At 45.8% G+C, this 17713-nt stretch overlaps 1 protein-coding gene across 3 annotated transcripts in view; it reads left to right on the plus strand.

Annotated features, from left to right (window-relative positions):
- LOC137372709 (choline transporter-like protein 3) overlaps positions 1–17713 on the plus strand; it is an 82284-nt gene that overhangs the window by 57256 nt on the left and 7315 nt on the right. For 2 of the 3 annotated variants that reach the window (XM_068036830.1, XM_068036831.1), the window contains exons 13-15: positions 9311–9448; positions 10789–11025; positions 16232–16362. In XM_068036830.1, coding sequence (XP_067892931.1) covers positions 9311–9448; positions 10789–11025; positions 16232–16362 — 506 coding nt within the window. The remainder of the gene's footprint in view (positions 1–9310; positions 9449–10788; positions 11026–16231; positions 16363–17713) is intronic. The other variant, XM_068036832.1, reaches the window with a different exon arrangement.

Below are 17713 nucleotides of genomic sequence, written 5' to 3' on the forward strand. Positions count from 1 at the left end.
AAACAAAGCTATTCCTGTTGGAAGAGGAATGGGAGGAAAACAATCAAGCCATTTTAAAAAAAATGTGCAATTATCTCTTATTTTGTAGTGGACAGCTTGGTTTAGTAATTCAGCAAGTTGTTTTCTTTGAAACGGAAGTATTGAAGGCAGAGCCCAGCCATTCGATCTTTGCATTTTGTTATGGGGTCAGCTTTATGTCGTTCAGTTAATTGTTCATCTACTCCTGCAGCTCAAGCAATTCTTTTTTTTTTTTTAAGAGATACAGCACTGAAACAGGCCCTTCGGCCCACCGAGTCTGTGCCGACCATCAACCACCCATTTATACTAATCCTACACTAATCCCATATTCCTACCACATCCCCACCTGTCCCTATATTTCCCTACCACCTACCTATACTAGGGGCAATTTATAATGGCCAATTTACCTACCGACCTGCAAGTCTTTTGGCATGTGGGAGGAAACCGGAGCACCCGGAGAAAACCCACGCAGACACAGGGAGAACTTGCAAACTCCACACAGGCAGTACCCAGAATTGAACCCAGGTCGCTGGAGCTGTGAGGCTGCGGTGCTAACCACTGCGCCACTGTGCCATCCCTGTATCTTTTACAGGAAATCAGGAGGAGACTTTTCCAACTGAAGCCACAGAACTCTGCACCCTCTCCCCATGTCGTATTTAAGTTTTCTCTCTTTCCAAAGACTTCAATTAGTTTGGTGTCACATAGGTGTCAGCCGCAGTCACTTTGCTCCTTCAGCTGAAAGAGAAAATGTTTTCATTTTTGCCGATTTGATTTGTATGTCCCCATGGCATCCATTGGATCTCCTGGGCATCCTATAAACTTATTTTACTGTTAGGGGAAGGTGGGAGTAGAGTTCAGTGCGATGGAAAGTCAGCAGAATTACTTAAGTCTGCCAATTGAGCATCACACTTTTTTGTGTTGGTGATGGGAGTCTCGACCACTGGTAAAAGCGCCGGCAAGAGTTCCGCGTCAACTCCTCTGGGGAAGGCCAGTTAGGCACTTAAATGGACACTGATGGGTCTTCCCTGGGATCAAGGACCCCGACAGCAAAAGTCCCGCCTGCTGAGAGCTGCCAGCCAATCAGAGGTCGGCAGCTCTTTAACTGAGCAACACCACCGCGGAGGCTGTGGCTGCTGCCACTACTGGACTTACCTGAGACCCTGGAACCAGGCCACAGGTAAGTCGGGGCAGGAGGGATTTCGTGGGTGGGGGTTGTGGGGGAGGGGAGTGTAGGAGAGTCAGGATCAAGGGCAGGGATGGCTCTCAGTGGGCCCCCCTTTCCCAATGCTGTATCCCTCATGCAGGCACTCAGTGGTCCCCTCACGCATAGTCTATTGAATTTGAATTTACCCCAATCATGGTTTGTGTAAAAAGGGAATTTCCAGTAATGTCCAAGATGGTGGATATATAAAAACTCAACTATCTTCACAATGACTGTTTTGAAAAAAGTTTAATCTTTCTTGATCTAAAAATTATTTTAATTACAGTCTCAGGTTTATCGTAGACTTGCACAGCACAGAAGGAGGCCATTCTTCCCATCGTGCCTGTGCCGGCTCTTTGAAACAGCAATTCAATTAGTCCCACATCCCTGCTCTTTTCCTATAGCCCTGCATACTTTCCTTTTCAAGTATATATCCAGTTCCCCTTTGTAAGTTACTATGGAATCTGCTTCCACTGAGCTTTCAGGCAGTGCATTCCAGATAATAGCCACTCATTAAAAAAAGTTCTGCTCTCCCCACTGGTTCTTTTGCCAATTTACCATTACTCTGTGTCCTTTAGTTACCGACCCTTCAGCTAGTGGAAACACTTTCTCCTTATTTACTCAGTCAAAATCCCTCATAATTTTGAACACCTCTGTTAAATCTCCCTGTATCTTTCTTTGCTCTAGGAAGCACAATCCCAGCATCTGCAGTCTCTCTACATAACTGAAGTCGCTCACCCCAACGCCAATACAGTAAATCTCCTCTGCCCCTTCTGCAAGGCATTGACATCCTATAGTGTCTAGAATATGACACAATACTCCAGCTGAGTCCTAACCAGTGTTTTATAAAGGTTTAGCAGAATTTCCTTGCCTTTGTACACCGTGCCTCTGTTTGAATTTACTTCATAATTCAATACTTCACCAGTTATTACAATCATTGTCTTTGGTTTGGCCTTTCTTCTGCCTGGTGATAACTTTGCAACATGCGGTTTCTGTCAACACTTGTAAGGAAGATCAGAGCGAAAGCAGCCCAGCAGTTTGATGATCTGAACAGGTCCAGTATAGCTGGAACAACAGCACTTTTCATTGCTAAACATGAGAAAGACTCAACAACTGTCAAGGATCACTGCAGCTTTCACTTCGCTAATTTCATAGGGCCAGATTTTGAACTCTTGGAAACCAGTCAGGGAAAAACGTACTGAGGTACAGCAACACTTTTCACATCATAGAGACCAGAGATTATCTCGGACCCTTGGGGCTGTTAGCAATAGGCATCGTTTTAGTCCCAGGCATTAAACTTTTCACATCACAACAGCTGAGTCCGTTGGCACAAATGTCTTCCAATTTGAAGTGCTCGGGGCAGATACTTTGCTGGCAGAGGTCTTGGAGTTGATAAAAAGGCAGCCAACGTCTTATTATTCCTTACTGTAGCAACCACATCCATCAATCCCCATGCCAGGAAATTTACTTATCTAATTAGGAAGTATACTTGGGAAAACAGGTAAAGATGTAGCCCTTGATCTCCAGGCAGCGAGTTCTGTCAGTGAGAAAAAGTTTCTACCTGCTGGTGGTCTGGATGGGCAGTTACATGAGAATTTCCCAGAGAGCTTATTTATATAGCCATTGGAATTGTTTTTGCCATGAAATATGTGTGAAGTGGATGTGAGGGCACCTGAGGTGCAGCCTTGTAAAGACTGTTTGACCGACACATCAACAGATGGGGGAGCAATCTTTTTTTTTAGAGATACAGCACTGAAATAGGCCCTTCGGCCCACCGAGTCTGTGCCAACCATCAACCACCCATTTATACTAATCCTATACTAATTCCATATTCCTACCACATCCCCACCAGTCCCTATATTTCCCTACCACCTACCTATCCTAGGGGTAATTTATAATGGTCAATTTACCTATCAACCGGCATGTGGGAGGAAACCGGAGCACCCGGAGGAAACCCACGCAGACACAGGGAGAACTTGCAAACTCCACACAGGCAGTACCCAGAATTGAACCCGGGTCGCTGGAGCTGTGAGGCTGTGGTGCTAACCACTGCGCCGCCCCTAATCTTGTATTGGAAGGTGCAGTGCTTGGCTCACTCTCTTAGATAACTTCACTGCATGTCTTGTCAATCTTTTCATTATACTTTCTGAGAATTATGTCTATAGACTGTTCACCACGCAGCCGGAGAAAGAGGAGAGGAAAAACAAAGAATTTTGCTGACTTAGACCCTCCTGGAGCAAATTGGAGACAGGAGGAACAGACTCCTCCGTGTGTACCAGTAAGCTAGCTAGGAATGTTACTCATAGCATCTGCTGGGAATTAGCACAAAGTGTTAACTCCCTCATCACCGAGGACTGTAGAGCAATGCTGAACAAACTTCAGCAAGACAGGTATGACTAGGCAATCTGTTTTTCTTCCTTGCCCACCTTGGCATCGACTCGATGGATGAATGGCCTCCTTCTGTGCCATAAATGACCCTGACTCCAGTACACTGTTCACTCGCCTAAATCAACATTTGCAGAACTAGCCTTTCATTAAGAGAGGCGCCACCTCAGGAGCTTGTACTATTGCTACCCAACTCCCCTAATGGTATTTATTTGCATGTACAATCCTAAAACCCCTTTCTCCACTTTATGTGGCTGATACCCCCCTATCTCTCCAGCTCTCCCAAAAATTTGGCAGATGCCCTCAACTACTAGCCTTCCCCTCGTGGGCCTAGAAAGCAGCTTCCAATATGTACAGCAGGTCACCATATTAGGACAAAGGAATTGGTGTGCAGTGCCCATATTTGAAATAGCGGTTGGGCCCTTTGAATATGCAAATGGAGGCCTGAGGCCCAATATTGGGGGCGCATTGGGCCTCAACATTACAATCCCTGCACTGCCCCTCCCCTGTGGACCCAAAAAGGGATGTGGCCAAATTTCTTGGCCATTACTTCTATCCTCTTGCGAGAGGCACGAGCACACAATACCTTTCAGAGACAGCCCACCAGATGGGAAGTCTCTTTTTTTATTAGGCACTTCTATGATCAGTCTTCATACACAAGGGGCTGGGGAGGAACTACGTGGGCTCTTTGGTGGGCGGGGAGGGGGTATGAGCACCCCTCACCCCCCCCCCCTTCCCCCATTCCCAATGGTGGGCAGGCACCAGTGTATTCAGCAGCATAGGACAGGCAGGTGCCCAAGATGCACCATTTGGGGCATGGGCACCTGCCAACCAAGCCAGCACTGGGGTAACAATTTGGTGATGCCCAGTGCTACACCAGGATCATGGTCAGGACATTTTGGGGGACACAGTGTAGGGAGAGATCAAAGTGAATGGTGCAATATGATGTACTGTTTAGGGGCAAAATTCCTTCTGGTAGGGTTCCTTTTCCTGGAGATCATTTTTATTCTCTGTTTACACTGCTATGGTATTTTTATACATATTATATTTAAACATACCTTTTTTTATTAATTCATGGGATGTGGGCGTTGCTGGGTAGGCCAGCATTTATTGCCCATCCTAATTGCCCTTGAGAAGGTGGTGGTGAGCTGCCTTCTTGAATGGCTGCAGTCCATGTGGTGTAGGTGCACCCACAGTGCTGTTAGGAAGGGAGTTCCAGGATTTTGACCCAGCGACAGTGAAGGAAGTGTGACATAGTTCCAAGTCAGGATGGTGTGTGACTTGGAGGGGAAATAGCAGGTGGTGGTATTCCCAGGCATTTGCTGCCCTTGTCCTTCTAGTTGGTAGAGATCATGGGTTTGGAAGGTGCTGTCTAAGGAACCTTGGTGCATTGCTGCAGTGCATCTTGTAAGATGCCACTGTGCGTCGGTGGTGGAGAGAGTGAATGTTTGTGGATGGGGTGCCAATCAGGTGGGCTGCTTTGTCCTGGATGGTGTCGAGCTTCTTGAGTGTTGTTGGAGCTAAACCCAACCAGGCAAGTGGAGAGTATTCCATCACACTGCTGACTTGTGCCTTGTAGATGCTGGACAGGCTTTGAGGAGTCAGGAGGTGAGTTACTTGCCGCAGGATTCCTAGCCTCTGACCTGCTCTTGTAGCCACGGTATTTATATAGCTACTCCAGTTCAGTTTCTGGTCAATGGTAGTCCCTAGGATGTTGAAAGTGATGGTAATGCCATTGAATGTCATGGGGATATGGTCATTGTCTGGCACTTGTGTGGCGCGAATGTTACTTGCCACTTAGCAGCCCAAGTCTGGATTGTCCAGGTCTTGCTGCATTTCTACTTGGACTGCTTCAGTATCTGAGGAGTCGCCAATGGTGCTGAACATTGTGCAATCATCAGCGAAAATCCTCACCTCTGACCTTATGATTGAAGGAAGGTCATTGATAAAGCAGCTGAAGATGGTTGGGCCTAGGATACTACCCTGAGGAACACCTGCATTAATGTCCTGGAGCTGAGATGATTGACCTCCAACAACCACAACCATCTTCTTTTATGCTAGGTATGACTCCAACCAGCGGAGAGTTTTCCCCCTGATTCCCATTGACTTCAGTTTTGCTAGGGCTCCTTGATGCCATACTCGGTCAAATGCTGCCTTGATGTCAAGGGCAGTCACTCTCACCTCACCTCTTGAGTTCAGCCCTTTTATCCATGTTTGAACCAAGTCTGTAATGAGGTCAGGAGCTGAGTGGCCCTGGCGGAACCCAAGCTGAGCGTCACTGAGCAGGTTATTGCTAAGCAAGTGCTGCTTGATGGCACTGTTGATGACACCTTCCATCACTTTACTGATGATTGAGAGTAGACTGATGGGGGCAGTTATTGGCCAGTTTGGACTTGTCCTGCTTTTTGTGTACAGGACATATCTGGGCAATTTTCCACATTGCCGGATAGATGCCAGTGTTGTAGCTGTACTGGAACAGCTTGGGGTGTTAGCACCCCTAGGGGTGCGGCAAGTTCTGGAGAACAGGTCTTCAGTACTGTTGCCAAAATATTGTCAGGACCCATAGCCTTTGCAGTATCCAGTGCCTTCAGTCGTTTCTTGATGGCACGCGGAGTGAATCGAATTGGCTGAAGTCTGGCATCTGTGATGCTGCGGACTTCAGGTGGAGGCCGAGATGGATCATCCACTCGGCACTTCTGGCTGAAGATTGTTGCAAATGCTTCAGCCTTATCTTTTGCATTGATGTGCTGGGCTCCCCCAACATTGAGGATGGGGATATTTGTGAAGCCGCCTCCTCCAGTTAGCTGTTTAATTGTCCACCACTATTCACGGCTGAATGTGGCAGGACTGCAGAGCTTGGATCTAGTCCATTGGTTATGGGATTACTTAGCTCTGTCTACCGCACGCTGCTTATGCAGTTTGGCATGCAAGTAGTCCTGTGTTGTAGTTTCACCAGGTTGACACCTCATTTTTTAGGTTTGCCTGGTGCTGCTCCTGGCATGCCCTCCTGCACTCTTCATTGAACCAGAGTTGGTCTCCTGGCTTGATGGTAATGGTAGCGTGGGGGATATGCCGGGCCATGAGGTTATAGATTGTGGTTGAGTACAGTTCTGCTGCTGCTGATGGCTCACAGCGCCTCATGGATGCCCAGTTTTGCATTGCTAGATCTGTTCGAAATCTACCCCATTTAGCACGGTGGTAGCACCACACAACATGATGGACAGTATCTTCAATGTGAAGGCCGGGCTTCGTCTCCACAAGGACTGTGCGGTGGTCACTCTTACCAATACTGTCATGGACAGATGCATCTGCGGCAGGCAGATTGGTGAGGATGAGGTCAAGTATGTTTTTCCCTCTTGTTGGTTCCCTCACCACCTGCTGCAGACCCAGTCTAGCAGATATGCCCTTTAGGACTTGGCCAGCTCGGTAAAGAACGTCATGATTGACATGAACAAATACTTCATTAAACTCACTTCTGTTTCAAAGGGCTCAAATTCCAATTTTTTTTTTTAACTGTACCTTCATATGTGTCTCTCTCTGACCCTGCCTCCTTTTTCTTTAATTGTTGTCTTTGGTCAGATTCAGTGAGAGAAAATTGTTTGGAGCCAGTTATTTTGGATGCTGAAATAATTGTAATATTGGGGACAATATTAGTCAATTTGCTAATGTTAGTGAGAAATTCAGTACCAATCAGGAAAATCTGTTTTATACTTTTTTTTTTTACTGACAGTGGACTGAGGAAAATGTATTCCTCTGATTCCAAACTAGAAAACCAGAGGTTTGACATGATCTCAGTGTGTGAAGTTACTACAGTCAGCCCAGGTTCCCACTGCTGACCTCTATGCAGTGACTCCTTCTGAAAAGTGAATAGATCCAACGAGGACAGGATTCAGGCTCGGGTTGAAATCATTCAGGGTTTGAATCATCTGTTGACACTCACTGGACCTGACCTTATTCTCCTCCTGTCGCGGGTTTCGTGGCATGGTGGGGGGGGGGGGGGAGGGGTGGGCCGGAGAATCAGAGCGGCAGTGGCCGTCACAGAACCCACTGCTGGGATTGCTGGTTCCAAATCTCCCGGGGGCGGGATAGGCCGACGACGGCCTTGCTACCCAGAGGCCAATTGCTCTCGCCACTGCTGGGACCTTACCAGTGCCGGGAGGGGCTTCCTGTTGCGCAGGGAGGATGCCTTGGAAAATGAGGTGCCCTCCCTGCGGGCTTTGGGGGGCTGCCGTTCTCTGTGGACGATCTGTTGCCCAAGGAGGACCCCCACCAAGAAACAGTTCACCCTGTGGAACCCCCTCCCCCTGGACTGAACGCCCAACCACTACCCTCTTTTGCTGGGTCATCTGGATTGGCCCTGGTGATCCCTCCTCACTTACCTGAGGTCTGGGGTTCCGGCGCTGGACCTGGGTCTGAAGTCTCTGCAGTACTTCATTCAACAGCATTACCATCGCTGAATCCCCCACTATCAACATCCTAGGGGCTACCATTGACCAGAAACTGAACTGGCGTAGCCATATAAATACCGTGGCTACAAGAGCAGGTCAGAGGCTAGGAATCCTGAGGTGAGTAACTCACCTTCTGACTCCCCAAAGCCTGTCCACCATCTACAAGGCACAAGTCAGGAGTGTGATGGAATATTCTCCACTTGCCTGGATGGGTGCAGCTCCAACAACACTCAAGAAGCTCTATCATCCAGGACAAAGCAGCCCGCTTGATTGGCACCCCATCTACAAACATTTACTCCCTCCACCACCGACGCACAGTGGCAGCAGTGTGTACCATCTACAAGATGCACTGCAGCAATGCACCAAGGCTCCTTAGACAGCACCTTCCAAACCTGCGACCTCTACCAACTAGAAGGACAAGGGCAGCAAATACATGGAAACACCACCACCTGCAAGTTCCCCTCCAAGTCACACATCATCCTGACTTGGAACTATATCGACGTTCCTTCACTGTCACTGGGTCAAAATCCTGGAACTCCCTTCCTAACAGCACTGTGGGTATTCCAACCCCAAATGGACTGCAGCCGTTCAAGAAGGCAGCTCACCACCACCTTCTCAAGGGCAATTAGGGATGGGCAATAAATGCTGGCTTGGCCAGCGACGCCCACATCCCATGAATGAATTTTTTTTTTAAAAACTGCCAATGGCCACCATTCTTAGTGGTGCTGCCAGCTGCTGGCCCTGTGATTGGCAGGGAGCTCATGGGGGTGGGATCCCCATCCCTATTAAGTGTTTAAAGGGACGAGGATCCCACCTCATTAAACATTCACCCCAAAAGACCGGAGGATCGCTCTGGGGCGGGGGGGGGGGGGGAATGCTGAAACAATGCAGGGGCAGGTTTCCTCTTCGCCTTTTTGGCCCGTGCTGGGAGCCCCACCTCCTGCTCAAAGTCCAGCCCACTGTCTTGGTTCACACATTTAAATGGAGATTTGGGTGGTAAGCTGCTAGTTACTTCATGCTGTGAACTGAGGAGCAAAGCAATAGCAGAATATTGGTGGAGTGGAGGGAGTGCGTTTATTACATGGGCAAGGCACTTCCTAAATATACATTTTTGTGGGAAAGTCAGAGAGGGGAAAATGACTTGAATTCTTCACACATGTAAGGCACTGCTTTGAAAGTATTACAAAATGAGCTACATGGACTAGTGTTTAGTAAGTAGCCCAGTTATACAAAATAAGTTTCCCCCTTTCTATTTCAGAATGCATACATTGCAACTGCAATCAATGGGACAAATTTCTGCACCTCAGCCAAAGAAGCTTTCTTTCTAATTGTAAATAATGCACTGAATGTGGCAACAATCAACTGCTTTGGAGACTTTCTACTGTTTCTTGGAAAAGTGAGTAAGTTAATGCCCATTAAGGGGCTGCCACTTCCTGGTTACATTGGTGAAGGATTTTCCTGAATATTGATGTTTAATATGAATCATTAACAGCATTAGCTTTGCTATTCTCACAACTAAGAATATGTTTCCTGTAACACATACCCTACTTCATTATCACACAGACCTTTGAAGCTGAGAGTTTTAGTTATAGTGGGCAGTCAAATGCCCCAGTGAATCCCATGAAATATAATTAATGTAATATAATTAATATAATTGAATCTGATCTAATACAGGAACTCTCGTCAAACTTTGTTTGATAACAGTCCAGTGAAGTGCTTTGAGATATTTTACTACATTAAATGTGCCATATAAATGCAAGTTGTTGTTGTAGACCATGGTCTGGCTTGAAACCAAGATGCCACTGTTAACTGAGGGTGAATTGCGTCCTTGTTTAGTAGTGCCGGAAGGCTGTACATTTCAGCATACCAACAGTTAATGGTAAAATCAAAGAAGGTGTTAAGGAAGGTAATATCGTGAAGCTGCAGCTTTATAATCAGGATGTTTTGGAGCATTTTTCAAGCTGCATCATTCAGACAAAGACAATTTTGTAGGACCCTGTTATTGCAGTATATTTATATCACCAGTGCAATCTAGAAAGTCCGGTCTGTTACTTCATTGCGGTACTGAGGGAATGCAGCATAGTCAGAGATATCGTGCTTCAAATGAGGCATTAAAGTCCCTGTCTGCTTGATGCAGTGATTCAAGTGGCTTTTAAAAGTTACCACAACACAATTTAGGGAAGACGAGGAAGTTCCTCAGGTGCCCTGGCCTTTATTTTGCTCTTAGCCTAGACCGGTTCAGCTGCTTTCCTGTTCTCACGCAAACTCCGCATTTCCAGCAGGGGTTGATAAAGAGGCGTCAGGAATGGCTGAGCTTCCCCTCGCTAACCCAGACCAAACATAGCACCCCTAGTGCTGCCTTGGGCTGAGATCACCTAACTCAACATAAACTGGGGGTTAGATCAGGGAATCTTTCTGGTCAGAATGGCTTTGCTGGATAAACCCACTGAGCCATCAATCATAATGAAGTGATGCTTCCAATGAATAAATAGTGTATGGACTCTCACCTTAAAAGTTCATGTGTGAATGTAGCCATCTGGGTGAAGGTGCTATGAGGCAACCAGCTCCCTGTTTGTCAGCAAGGAGTCAGAGCCTTCAGCTTTAGAGCAAAGGAATTGGCTAAGAAAACCTCATTATATAAATCATCATCATTAATGAGATTATCATCGTGTGTTAGTAGTAGGACTTTGCATGACGTTTGTATAATTAACATACATCAATATGTATTCTTTTCAGGTATTTGTAGTGTGTTTCACAGTCTTTGGAGGCCTCATGGCGTTTAACTACAATCGTGATCTGAATGTTTGGGTAATCCCACTCATAATGGTGTCCTTTTTTGCCTATTCGGTGGCACATTGCTTCTTGTCGGTGTTTGAAATGGTGGTGGATGTCTTGTTCATATGTTATGCCATTGATCTGGCAACTAATGATGGGTCGGCAGAAAAACCCTACTTCATGGACAAGGAGTTAATGGTGAGTGTTGAAAGCGCTGACTGTTCTAATCTCCACTCCCCCATTCTGGAATAAATGAGAGTGGGAGGTTGCATTGCAGCACTTTCTGTATGCAAACATTAACTTGTAATTGAATAACAATGTATTAGCAAATTTAACTAAATTTAGCATCATGGATGTTGCACTTGGTACACTAGGCGCCATTCTAAACTTTGACAGCTCAGGAATGTCTGACTGTAACTTCATGCAATGATGGTTCACCTCAATAACTTTAAATCTGATGGATTTTCATGAAACACAACAAATGAATTTCCTCCTGCTGTCCTCAGGGTTTCTTCCAAATGAGTGTATTAGGAACCATGACTAGTCACTAGACTCGTAACCCAGAGCCAGAAGCTAATGCTCTGGGGACGTGGGTTCAAATCCCACAACAGCAGATGGTGGAATTTGAATTCAATGAATAAATCTGGAATTAAAAAGCTAGTCTAGTGGTGATCATGAAACCATAGTCGATTGTTGTAAAAACCCATCTGGTTCACTAATGTCCTTTTCGGGAAGGAAATTTTCAGTCTTTACCTGGTCTGGCCTACATGTGACTCCAGACTCTCAGCAATGTGGTTGACACATAACTGCCCTCTGAAATGGCCTAGCAAGCCACTCAGTTGTATCAAACCACTACAAAGTCTAAGAAGAGAAATGAAACCAGACAGACCACCTGTCATTGACCTAGGCATTGGAAACAACAACGGCAAACCCAGCCCTGTCGACCCTGCAAAGTCCTCATTACTAACATCTGGGGGCTTGTACCAAAATTGGGAGAGTTGTCCCACAGACTAGTCAAGCAACAGCCTGACATAGTCACACTCACAGAATCATACCTTACAATGTCCTAGACACTACCATCACCATCCAGCCGGTGGGACAGGACATACCCACCAGAGGTGGTAGCACAGTGATATACAGTCTGGAGGGAGTTGCCCTGAGAGTCCTCAACATTGACTCTGGACCCCATGAAGTCTCATGGCATCAAGTCAAACATGGGCAAGGAAACCTCCTGCTGATTACCACCTACCAACCCTGCCCCCCACCCACCACCTTGGCTGATGAATCAGTGCTTCTCCATATTGAACACTAATTGGAGAAAGCACTGAGGGCAGCAAGGCACAAAATGTACTCTGGGTGGGTGACTTCAATGTCCATCACCAAGATTGGCAGGGTAGCACCACTACTGGCCCAATCCTAAAGGGTACAGCTGCTAGACTGAATCTGTGGCAGCTGGTGAGGGAAAAACCTCTGACCTCATCCTCACCAATCTTCCTATTGGAGATGCATCTATCCATGACAGTATTGGTAGCAGTGACCACCACACAGTCCTGGTTTTGTGAAAGGGGGAAATCATGTTTAACCAATTTATTGAGTTCTTTGAGGGGTTACATGTGCTGTGGATAAAGGGGAACCAGTGAATGTATTGTACTTAGATTTCCAGAAGGCATTTGATAAGGTGCTATATCAAAGGCTATTGCAGAAAATAAAAACTCATGTTGTAGAGGGTAACATATTGGCATGGATAGAAGATTGGCTGGCTAACAGGAAACAGAGTAGGCATAAATGTGTCATTTTCTGTTTGGCAAGATGTAACGCGTGGTGTGCCACAGGGATCTGTGCTGGGGCCTCAACCTTTTACAATTTATATAAATGACTTAGATGAAGGGACCGAAGGTCTGGTTGCTAAATTTGCTGATGACACAAACATAGGTAGGAAAGTAACTTGTGAAGAGGACATAAGGGGGCTGCAAAGGGATATAGATAGGTTAAGTGAGTGGACAAAGACCTGGCAAATGGAGTATAATGTGGGAAAGTGGGAAATTGTCCACTTTGGCAGGAAGAATAAAAAAGCATATTATCTAAATGGTAAGGGATTGCAGAGCTCTGAGATGCAGAGGGATTTGGGTGTCCTAGTGCATGAATCGCAAAGGTTAATATGCAGGTACAGCACATAATTAGGAAAGCTAATAGAATGTTATCGTTTATCGCAAAGGGAATTGAATACAAAAGTAGGGAGGTTATGCTTCAGCTATACAGGGCATTGCTGAGACCACATCTGGAGTACTGTGTATAGTACTGGTCTCCTTATTTAGGAAGGATGTAAATGCATTGGAGGCAGTACAGAGAAGGTTTACTAGACTAATACATGGAATGGGCAGGCTGTCTTACGAGGAAAGATTGGACAGGCTAGGTTTGTATCTGCTGGAATTTAGAAGAGTAAGAGGCGACTTGATTGAAACATATAAGATCCTGAGGGGTCTTGACCGGGTGGGTATGGAAAGGATGTTTCCCCTTTTGGGAGAATCTAGAACCAGGGATCACTGTTTAAAAATAAGGGGCTGCCCATTTAAGACAGAGATGAGGAGAATTTTTTTCTCGGAGGGTCGTGAGTCTTTGGAATTCTCTTCAGCAAAAGGTGGTGGATGCAGAGTCTTTGAATATTTTTAGGGCAGAAGTAGATAGATTTTTGATAAGCAAGGGGGTGGAAGGTTATTGGGGGTAAGTGGAAATGTGGAATCATCAGTTCAGCCATGAACTTATTGAATGGCGGAGCAGGCTTGAAGGACCGAGTGGCCTACTCCTGCTCCAAATTCGTATGTTCGTATGTCCTTGTGGAAACGAAGTCCCGTTTTCACACTGACGGTACCCATCATCTTGTTGTGTGACACTACCACTGTACTAAATGGAATAGATTTCAAACAGATCTAGCACTCAAACCTAGGCCTCTATGAGGCACTGTGGGCCATCAGCAGCAGCAGAATTGTATTCAACCACAATCTGTAACCTCAAGCTGGGGGAACAACCCTGGTTCAATGAAGAGTGCAGGAGGGCATGCCAGGAGCAACACCAGGCATACCCAAAAATGAGGTGTCAGCTGGTGAAGCTACAACCCAGGACTACTTACATGCCAAACAGCAGAAGCAGCATGCTCTAGAAAGGGCAAAGCAATCCCACAACCAATGAATCAGATCTAAGCACTGCGGTCCTGCCGCATCCAGTCGTGAATGCTGGTGGACAATTAAACAACTGACAAGAGGAGGTGGCTCCACAAATATCCCCATCCTCAATGATGGGGGAGTCCAGAACATCAGTACAAAAGACGAGGCTGAAGCATTTGCATCCATCTTCAGCCAGAAGTGCCGAGTTGATGATCCATCTCAGCATCCGCCTGAGGTCCCCAGCATCACACATGCCAGTCTTCAGCCAATCCGATTCAATCCACATGATATCAAGAAACAGTTGAAGGCATTGGATACTGCAAAGGCTATGGGCCCTGGCAACATTCCGGCAATAGTGCTCGAGACTTGTACTCCAGAACTAGCGCACCCCTAGCCAAGCTGTTCCTGTACAGCTACAACACTGGCAATGTGGAAAATTGCCCAGGTATTTCCTGTGCACAAAAAGCAGGACAAATCCAACCCGGCCAATTACTGTCCTATCAGTCTACTCCCAATCATTAGCAAAGTGATGGAAGGGGTTGTTGACGGTGCTATCAAGCAGCACTTGCTTAGCAATAACCTGCTCACTGATGCTCAGTTAGGGTTCCACCAGGGTCACTCAGCTCCTGATCTCATGACAGCTTTGATCCAAACATGGACAAAAGAGCTGCACTCCAGAGTTGAGGTGAGAATGACTGCCCTTGACATCAAGGAGCCCTAGCAAAACTGGAGTCAATGGGAATCAGGGGAAAAATTCTCCGCTGGTTGGAGTCATACTTAGCACAAAGGAGGTTGGTTGTGGTTGTTGGAGGTCAATCATCTCAGTTCCAGGCCATCACTGCAGGAGTTCTTCAGGGTAGTGTCCTAGGCCCAGTCATCTTCAGCTGCTTCATCAATGACCTTTCCGCCATCATAAGGTCAGAAGTAGGGATGTTCACTGATGATCGCACAATGTTTAGCACCATTCACAACTCCTCATACTGAAACAGCCCCTGTCCATATGCAGCAAGGCCCGGACACCAACCAGGCTTGGGCTGATAAATGGCCAGTAACATTCACGCCACACAAGTGCCAGACAATGGCCATCTCAAACGAGAGAATCTAACCATGTCCCCATGACATTCAATGGCATACCATCGCTGAAACCCCCACTATCAACATCCTGGGGGTCACCATTGACCGGAAACTGAACTGGACTAGCCACATAAATACTGTGGCTACAAGAGCTGGTCAGAGGCTGGGAATTCTGCAGTGAATAACTCTTCTCCTGTCTCCCCAATGCCAGTCCACCATCTACAAGGCAAAGTCAGGAGTCTGATGGAATATTCTCCACTTGCCTGGATCAGTGCAGCTCCAACAGCACTCAAAAAGCTTGATACCATCCAGGACGAAGCAGCCTGCTTGATTGGCACCCCATCCACCACCTTCAATATTCACTCCTTCCACCACTGACGTACAGTGGCAGCAGTGTGTACCATCTACAAGATGCACTGTAGCAACGCACCAAGGCTCCTTCGACAGCACCTTCCAAACCCACAACCTCTACCACCTAGAGGGCAGCAGATGCAAGGGAACACCACCACCTCCAAGTTCCCCTCCAAGCAACACACCATCCTGACTTGGAAATATATCGCCATTCCTTCACTGCAGTGGTTCAAGAAGGCAGCTCACCACCACCTTTTCAAGGGCAATTAGGGATGGGTAATAAATGCCGGCCTAGCCAGGTATGCCCATATTCCCCGAACGAACAAAACAAAATTGTGACTTTGGACCACGTATGTGTGTGTCTGTGTGAACACTGAGTTATTACTTCAATGACTTGAAGAAGCAAACAGAGCAACTGTGCTTTCAATTGCAATTAACGACCAGCACTTATCTTAGCTCACCCTCATTACTTTGAATGATGGGAGATACTCTGGGGCAAGCCAACCTTTCAACCACTTTGTTAAAGTTGCTCTTTTTTTTAAATGATTGATCTATGCTCAACAAGGGTATTCCTCAAAGACATAGAAACATGCGTGTTGGTCTGCTCCAAGTAGCAGAGGTGTCAGGTGTGAAGAGTCTGTAGGCCTAATTGACAGCAACTGCATAGTTTGTGTGCGCGTGGGTGCATCTGTGATCAGCATGCTACTAAATTACAGGTTCTTTTTTTAATAAAATTTTACAGGCATAAAATGCATATATATGAATCGTTCCAAGAATTCAACACTTTTTTTTTTAAAGTAATTTGTTGCTGTTTCTAGGAATTTATAGGTAAAAGCAATCAAAAGCCCAAAAGGACCAGTCGAAGTGACAAAACAAACCTGGAAAATAACCGAAATGCAACAGAACTACTGCCAATGGTCAGTGTGGAAAACTGTTCCAGCAGTAAAGTGTATGTCAAACTGCTGCACTGGCATTTCACTTCTAAATCCTCTCTTATAGACATTGTGAATCCTGTCTATTTGTAATATTGTGCACTAATAGGTGAATATAATTTCCTGTTAAAGCAACAGGTGCATTTCCTGAGTTCATCATTTAATTTATAGAGATCCAAGTTTTGGCTATAATGGGGTAAGTTTGCACTGGAAAAATGTTGCATTTACATGTGTTTACATACATTGGCCTGTTTCTGTGTTGTACATCCCATCAGCCCAACCAGTCCACATTGGCATTAATGCTCCACCTTTCTTCATTTAAATATACCAGTGTAACCCTCTGTTCCTTCTCCCTTGTATGCTTATCCAGCTTCCCCTTAAATGCATCCATAAAATCGTCTCAACTACTCCATGATAGCAAGTTCCACATTCTCACCACTTTCCTGGTAAAGACTTTTCTTCTGCATTCCCTATTTGATTTCTCAGTGACCATCTTATACTGATGGATTCTAGTTTTGCTCTTTCCCACAGATGGAAACATTCTTTCTGTGTCTACTCTATCAAAAGCTTTAATAATTTTAAAGACCTCACTCAATTAGGTCACCCCACAGCCTTCTCTTTTCAAGAGAAAAGAGACCAAGCCTGTTCATCCTCTGCAAATAGGTATACCTCGACACTTCTGCTATCATCTTGTAATCTTTTTTGCAACCTCTCCAGTGCCTCTAAATAGTTTTTAAAATATGGTAACCAGAATTGTACGCAACACTCACATGTGGTCTGACTAAGGTTCCATACACGTTTAGCATAACTTCTTTCTATTCCTCTAGAAATAAACCCTAATGCTTTTTTATATGGCCATGTTAACCTGTGTCACTGCTTTTAGTGGTGTATTTGTACTCCCAGATCCCTTTGCTCCTCTATACCATTTAGATTCTTATTTTTAAGTAATATGCAACCTTATTTTTCTTGCCAAAATGTAATACCTACATATGTACGTGCGAGCATACGAATTAGGAGCAGTAGGCCACTCAGCCCCTCGAGCCTGCTCCGCCATTCAATAAGTTCATGGCTGAACTGATTACTCCACATTCCCGCCTGCCCCGATAACCTTTCATCCCCTTGCTCATCAAAAATCTATCTACCTCTGCCGTAAAAATATTCAAAGACTCTGTTCCACCACCTTTTGTGGAAGAGAGTTCCAAAGACTCTCAACCCTCAGAGAAAAAAATTCTCATCTCTGTCTTAAATGGGCAACCCCTTATTTTTAAACAGTGACATAAAAACAAGAAACGCTGGAAATACTCAGCAGGTCTGGCAGCATCTGTGGAGAGGAAAGCAGAGTTAACGTTTCAGGTCAGTAACCCTTCT

This window comes from Heterodontus francisci, chromosome 8, assembly GCF_036365525.1.
Source record: "Heterodontus francisci isolate sHetFra1 chromosome 8, sHetFra1.hap1, whole genome shotgun sequence".
Lineage (NCBI taxonomy): Eukaryota > Metazoa > Chordata > Chondrichthyes > Heterodontiformes > Heterodontidae > Heterodontus > Heterodontus francisci.